General features: G+C 38.3%; 1 protein-coding gene across 1 annotated transcript; it reads right to left on the reverse strand.

Annotated features, from left to right (window-relative positions):
* Nucleotides 1-3285: 3285 nt before the first annotated feature.
* Nucleotides 3286-8086, reverse strand: syt4 (synaptotagmin IV). The gene is made up of 4 exons (XM_016247261.1): nucleotides 7807-8086; nucleotides 6223-7085; nucleotides 5184-5304; nucleotides 3286-4359 (listed from the first exon to the last, which is right to left on the reverse strand). The coding sequence occupies exons 1-4, from the start codon at nucleotides 7838-7840 to the stop codon at nucleotides 4049-4051; spliced, it is 1329 nt and encodes a 442-aa protein (XP_016102747.1). The 5' UTR covers nucleotides 7841-8086; the 3' UTR covers nucleotides 3286-4048.

Raw genomic sequence — 8086 nt, forward strand, 5'->3', positions numbered from 1 at the left:
TAAATGGCTCTGGTCTAGCAAAGGTGTCGTGGTTGCCATGGTAACCAGTGGCCTGTGGTCATTCGCAGACATCCTGGCGCCCAGTCTATTGGGTGAGGGGTCTGTGACGACTTGTTAATCTAATGAATAACTGATTTGTTAAATCAAATGAAAAATTGTGTTTTTGATTGGTCCAGACGCTACATTAACCACAAAATTAGTTGTTCCAATTTAGCAGACTTCAGTTATACCAGTTTAGTATACTAAAAGTACAATTGCAGGGTAATTTTATTAAGTACATAAATGTGACCTTGCATCACAAAACCAGTCTTAAGTCGCTGGGGTATATTTGTAGCAATAGCCAAAAATACATTGTATGGGTCAAAATTATAGATTTTTCTTTTATGCCAAAAATCATTAGGATATTAATTAAGTAAAGATCATGTTCCATGAAGATATTTTGTAAATTTCCTACTGTAAATATATCAAAACGTAATTTTTTATTAGTAATATGCATTGCTAAGAACTTCATTTGGACAACTTTAAAGGTGATTTTCTCAGTATTTAGATTGTTTTGCAACCTCAGATTCCAGATTCTCAAATAGTTGTATCTCGGCCAAATATTGTCCTATCCTAACAAACCAGACATCAATGGAAAGCTTATTTATTCAGCTTTCAGAAAAAAATATGACATATGACTGGTTTTGCGGTCCAGCGTCACAGATATATATGTAAATTCATTTGTAGTACACATAGCATGAAATAAATGTATTTCAAATACATTTTAGTGTATTTACGTTTCACTAGGGTTCACACTTTTAAACATATAAAGCTTTTAAAGCATTTTACGCATTTTAAAACAACCTAACGTTCAAAGTCTTGACAAACACTACTGATTAACAATTGCAATTAGGAATTTCTTTAAAGTTCAATTCAATTTTATGTCTACCTTTTTAAATTCAAACGGACTAATTTTATATTAGTTATATTAATGATAAAAAAAAATTATTAATTAAATATGAAGCCTATGTTGCTTAGAATATTTTGAGGCAAGTTAAAATCCAATTCAGTCTTTCTGTCTTCAATCCCTTGTAGGATATCAGACCGAATCAGACAATCTAAGATGTAGTCAAAACATGGTTGAAACATGAGATGAATTCCACAGAGGCCCAAGACAACAGGATGTTCATAAATCAGATCCTGGCCCCAAGCCTGAACCAACTAGCAGCTTTGAGTAGCTCACAGCATTTAAACAAAAGAACACTTATTGACAATTCCAAGGAGATTGTCAATTTTAGGGCAAGTAATCAAGATTAAATGGTCAAAGAGATGATCGCATGACCATCACATGATAGTAACTACAGTCACAACTCACGAGTGCTTTAGAATTGACATTCCCCTCCTCACGACAAAGAACAGACTTTCAGAGATTCCTTACAGACCTCTTAATCTCTGGTCTTCATGCATTCACAGAATGGCATGGAAACTGCCTTTCCATGCACCTAAATGACACTAAAAGGACTCGAGCAACTAATCATTGCTATATATATAACTTCATATTATGTATGTAACCTACATGTGACTTTAATTAAATTGCATGTTGCATTCAAACTTATATCTATCATTTACCTAATTCTTGTGTATGTGTGTACTTTTATGCTTAAAGTATAACTTTGTTAGCTTAGCAAAATGTGCAAATTCCAAACTATCTGCCTATACGATTCAGATGATTCCTGTGTTTTTATTTAGATTTAGTTGCTACCTTAAATAACAGCTTTCTATGTCTGCAGTAGACAGCATAGCAGATCTAGTGACTGAGAGTATCAGTTTCTCAGGTGTGCAGAGTCCGAGCTGTCTTTTGATATTAATCTCTCCATTTTATGTGCAGACAGGTGTGAAGGCAGATCTGTCTGATGGATCGGAGTGTGTGTGTGTCTGGTTTGACCATTGCCCAGTGCTCTTTATGCTGACCTATTCTCTGATGTATAACTGGAGAGACACCAGCTGATGCATCATTGTATATTACCTGACGTCAGAACCTTAGTCATCTTATAGATTTGCATGCACAGCACACACACACTTTTCACAATTCCTGTCACTTTATGATTTCCCTCTCTCTGCCTGTCCTCTCATTTTTAACGTTTCTCTTCTAGCCTCAGCATGATATTTTCTTTAACTGTCACATGCATACAAACATCTGCATATGTGTATATCTGTACATTTCTTTTGCTTTCCAATGTTCTTTTTAATGATCAATCTTCAATACATTAAATGCATCTTGTAGATAAATTTGACTGAATTCTATAAACACAACTGCCTCTTTGCATCTTTATTTGAGTGTATGTTTGTCATTTTTGAGTGATGATTTTTTTGGCCACTCTCTCACATGGGTGTGTGAACCGCTTACGAGGCAATTAAGTATTTATGGTAAGTGTGGGTGCTCATGATCGTACAAACTAACACATGCTTTTAAAAACCTGGAGTACTGACACATCAGTATTGTGTTCAGTGGACTGACGTTGACGGCTAAGAATAGAGCTTTAGCTCATTTTGCCACCAATCCAAGAGGATCCGATCCACCCACAGGTTTTGTGAGGATAGAGTTCCTCCTGATGCCAAGATAATATAATAAATAAATAATATTAAAATGTAAAGTAATCTATATATATATATATATATATATATATATATATATATATATATATATATATATATATATATATATATAAAGCTGATATCTCTGGTCACCTCAATGGTGGGCATGATGAGGCTTGGAAGTGGAGTCAATGGGAATTAATTAATGCACTATATATAAATAAATAAATGTAATTTATTCCTGTGATGCAAAGCTAAAATCCTTCTGATATGCTGATTTGGAGCTTAAGAAACATTTCTTCTTATTAATGGTTGTGCTGCTTAATATCAATATAAAACTTTTTACAGGCTACTTTGATGTTTAGAAAGTTCAAAAGAACTGCATTTATTTGAAATAGAAATGTTGTGCAACATTATAAATTTCTTTACTGCTCCTTTTGAACAATGTAATGCATTCTTGCTGAATAAAAATATTAATTTAGATTGTTTCCTGAGAAACTTTTATAGACATTACATATATGTACATTACTTAATCTGTATATTTCTCTCTAATGCTAATCACTAGTATTGATTTGAGTGTGACATAAAACCACTGACTCAGACTTCCTGCTCATCACAGTAAATAGCATTAAAACACATAATGCTCCGTCAGATGGAATGAATTTAGATTAACTAAATGACATAGGAGACACACGGTATTTCTTTCTCAGAACTGGATGTTTTATAGTAATACACATATACATCACTTCCACCGTTGTGCTCACAGTGAAGAGAACAACATTCTGTCTCACACTCCACTGGAACTGAACTAACACACACACACACACAGACACACACTCACATTCACACACGCACTGCATGCGGTCCTGTTCAGTTCGTGCAGTTGTCCTGCAGTAACACATCAGTCTCTGCTAGTTCGTGCCTAATTTAGGCTGCTTCCGCACCATGTTAACTTACAAAAACGTCAGGCAGAAAACACGAAAACGAACAAAAGTCGAGAAATCAAGTATAAAAGGAAGAGAATAAATGAATTTTAACATCTGAATAAACAAAAGATAAAAGCATCTCTTAAAAAATAAACAGATCATTCAGTTAATTTACATCATCATCATCACATTACCAGGATTTTCTTTAATTTTAATGCATAATGGAGTATTATTAACAGTGAGTAGAGAAGAACAGCAATAGCAACATGACATTCGGTACTGCACAAAGTGGTGATCAATCAGGTTTCGAATGAAGCATGAAGAAAAAGCGGCATCGGGCATCTGAGACAGTCTTTGGAATCATTAATTGGTCGGGTTCAGCTGCCGCCTCCCCCTTTAGAAGAAGCCCCACCCCAATGATATGACTGAGATCATTTGACTTCCAGAGGACATTACTCGCGACAAGTCCACAGTTCAAATCCTACCCACTCAACCATGGATTTCCAATGACAGTTCCTGGGCATCTGTCGGCAATGCAACCAACAGAGCTAGTCTTCGGACAGCGCGTGCCACTTAGCGATCTGTCGGCGCGGGTGGTCGCAGATCTCGCGCCAGTGCTCACCGGCGGTGCCGGGGGAGGAGGTGCCCAGGAGGAGCCGGCCGATGACAGGTGTGCGGGACGTTCTGTCGGAGTCCAGCAGCAGGAGCTCCACGCTGGTGTCTCGCAGGCCGTCTTCCGAGGGCAGGTCGAAAACGAAGAGCTCATTGAAGACGGGATTGGGGGCACACTTTTTCACGTGCGTCTTCTTCTTACACACTCGCTTCTTCCCCTGGAACAGGTTCACCTTCACATAAGGGTCTAAAAAAGTCGTCAGGAAGAGAAATAAACAGAGTGAGACAGAAATCAATACTTCAGTCGATGCACAGAAATTATACATTGTGCACTGGGAGCTCACGAACGATACAGCTTAAGAAGTGTTGATCATGGTTATTATGGTTGACTAAAACCATAGAAAACAACACGTTACTTGAGATGAAATAACTGTAAACTATATAAAAATATTTGAATTCTTATTTATTTAATCTAGCTGGCAAGGCAAAATTTCTCATTTCATTTAGTTTTACTTGATGAGCTACAACTGAAATAAAAATGAATAAAAACTAAAATAAAAAAATGGAAAATATAAAAATAAAAAGTAAAAAAGTAATAAATATTAATAAAAACTATAACAGTACCTCAGTGATGCTACAATAATACTAGTACTTATAATATGTATATAAAATATTCCAGATCAGTGATTCTCAACCATGGGTCAACTAGGGGTTCTTAGGAAATTTTCAAGGAGGCTGCAGGATCACCTAATATTATTTAAATGTATATATTATTATCATCATTATTATTAATAATAAAATTTATATTCATAGAAGTATTGATATATTAAAACTGTCTAACTTAATTAAAATGATTTTAATAAAAACATACAATCAAAATGTAATTAATTTTTTGTTAAAATTATTTGTGTTTTCCTTAATAAGTATTGTTTTGTTTTTTTAAAACATGCAGTTCTTGAAATGTCTGGAATCTCTCTCTCTCTCTCTCTCTCTATATATATATATATATGTATATTAACCATGGTGCTTCAGCTAATCACAGCTTCTATCTGACCCGAGCTTTAACCTCACCTGAGGGTCCGTTGGAGTCAGTCTTGGGCAGGTGGCGAGCTTTCAGTACCACCACAGTCAGAGTACTGGTGGTCGACTGATAACACAGGGACAGAAGTAGCTCTCCTCGACCAGCACTCCTCTACAGATAAAGATAAAGAACCAAGACATTTATTTATATGTTCTTGCAAGGTTTGAACACAATCAGCATCACAAAGTCCAAAACACCTTCTTTTTATGATTTCACATTTGGGCAACTAACCCTAGGCAGGTTTGAGAAGACAACTTCTAAGTGCGTTAACGTTACGAGCAACTGACTGTGAATCATTCCCTTGGCACAACACCAATGTATGACTCCAATTATGTGTGAACAGGGCAGCATGTTGCCTTGGCAACACATCAGCAGGGTCCTGCTGCTGCCACAGTGATGACTCGGAATGTCTCTCAACCGATGAGGCATAATTATGCGTGTTTAACTATATGCAGCCACAGTCACCAATGAAAGATAATAGCTTTTCTTTCAGCTCAAATGGAGTGAATTCTTATGCACACAACAGTGAAATTGTGTTGCCAAAACAAGATTTTGTCAAAGATTATGACTTCTGCCCTGTTTACTATTATTTTAATAAGGCATGTGGCCTTTCAGTCCTCAACAAAGCTTTTTATGCATTTAGGAGTGCATTATATGTGACAAGAAAATTGGTGTAGACTCTTTGTTAACAGGCTAGTTCATTTATTATCAGCCTAAATACATGCAGTCCGTATTTAAAGGCAGAAACACTGAGTCATGTGGGGTCCATTAGTGGGTCAATTAAAAATTTACAACCTGTGGGCCTTAAGACGGATGGAAAAGATTATTTATTGACCCAACAGACAAACAGACACCATTAATTGTTTCTCGATCCAGACTTGGGTGTGTCATTGACTGTCCACAGTAAGCAAGACCAACTACTGACTGTCTATATATATAATACATTGTTATTATAAATAGTTCTTATATTTAAATACATGCATATTTATATTTATATGTGAAAGAAAATATAATTAAAACTATTCTTACCCTGACATTCCTTTTAATAATGTCTCGGCTCATGAGGACGCGCCCCTCGGATAGGTCGATGTCAGCCAGAGGAACGAGGGTCTCTCCGATCACTTCGTCACGTGAAAAGCGGTCGAAACTCAGCACCATGAAGTGCAACGCTAGCTGGGAAACCCGTGCAAATGGGATTCCATAGAAGCTGAAGGTCTCGTCGAAGGCTGGGTCCAGAGTCTTCCTCAAAACACGTGTCTTCACCTTGTGCTTCTTCTCAGGCAGCAAGGTCAGCTTGATATAGGGGTCAGAGGTCAATGACTGTTCATCCGTGGGAGACAATCTGTGGGCCTCCTTGATGTGAACCATGAAAGCCTTCTTCTCAAAGTTGTACTCAACCGAAAAGTAGAGTGTCCCCAGGCCACCCTCTTTGTCCTGAGATTTCTCCACAGCCGGTGTCGGTGTCTGACTGGACACAACGCTTTCTGGAGTACCAGCCTCCTGGTTACCACCTGACCCAAAGCCTGCTTGCTGAGACGGGATGTCCAGGTCTGGGGAGCTACGCACCTTGAGTTGGAGGGTTGGTGGCTTGGAAGTGAAGTTTCCATTAAGATCTCGTTTCTCCAGGTCCAAATGGAGCTCTGGCCGTCCACCGCTGGGACTGAGGGTCTGTTTTCCATGAGCTTCTGGTGTCTTTTCTCCTCCAAACTTCTTCTTTCCATTCAGGCTCTCAGGGTAGATGTCAACTCCCTTCAGCATGTGGACAAACTTATAGGGTGGGGTCTTGTTACTAGCCTTGTTGGCTTTGCGCTGACAGCAAATCCATGCAAAGATGGAGACGCTGAAGACCAGGCCAAACACACTCACCACTGCCACGCTCACAGGAACCTCCGCTATGTATAAAACAGGAAATTGAGAAGAAAAAAAACACCAATAATTGATTTATTTAATAGATGTATGTAGACTTACCATTGCCATGAAATATTAAAACACCTTCAATCAGGAAAAGTAGAGAGATTATATAAATTGTTTAGCATCTGAGGCAACACAAACACTGACATGTGCTGACGATAACAGTTCAAACCATGTAAAACCAGGCAAAGAAAAATAATGCCACTTTTTCCTCACCGAACAAGGTCTCAGGAGATCACAGTCTCTTAAATCATGGCAGAGATTACTATTTACGTTTACAAAGAACTGTTCATTTCGATTTAGCTACAAAAGCCTGACAAGCTACAACCATGTGTTAGTGCAGTAGTGTCTGTGAATCTGGAAATGTCCGCTTTCATGGTGGGTGCAGCACGTCTCCTGTAAATTAACTAAGATGCTCTTGTCAGCCTTTTGTCTTTCTCTCAGAAAACAAATCACGCACTCTTATGTGACTAATGCGTTATCGCCGAAGGCTTCTGACAAATATCTCAACGCGTTTTAGCATCTTCATACACCAGTGATGTCAGAGCCTACTAATAGAGCACGCGCCTATTTATGCCTGTCCTCGCGCATCAGTGAAAATCCGCGTTACTGTTACTGAGCCACGTTCCCAAAAACAGTTCTTTAACCATGCACAAATACCATATGTTCTCCGAAAATGATAAATAACAACAATTTACTCACCGAAATGTGCTTCTTCTGTCGTCACTGGTGCCATTGTATGCGCACGCTCTGTCCAAGGTCCTGAAAAGATGCTTCCAGCTCGCGCTGCCGCTCACGATTCTTCACGCGCGTTGCTTCAGGCGGAGACCAGAGACACGAGACGGAATAATTGAATGCTTGTAGTAGATTAAAGATTAACGCCTGTTTATTGTCGTTCCAAAATAAACAGAATAAGCTAGATTCCCCCTTTCCCAGAGGTTTCCTCACACACGCCTAGTGCTGATACTCGCTGCGCTATGAG

Source organism: Sinocyclocheilus grahami, unplaced genomic scaffold, assembly GCF_001515645.1.
Source record: "Sinocyclocheilus grahami isolate Dianchi unplaced genomic scaffold, SAMN03320097.WGS_v1.1 scaffold24.1, whole genome shotgun sequence".
NCBI classification, from domain to species: domain Eukaryota; kingdom Metazoa; phylum Chordata; class Actinopteri; order Cypriniformes; family Cyprinidae; genus Sinocyclocheilus; species Sinocyclocheilus grahami.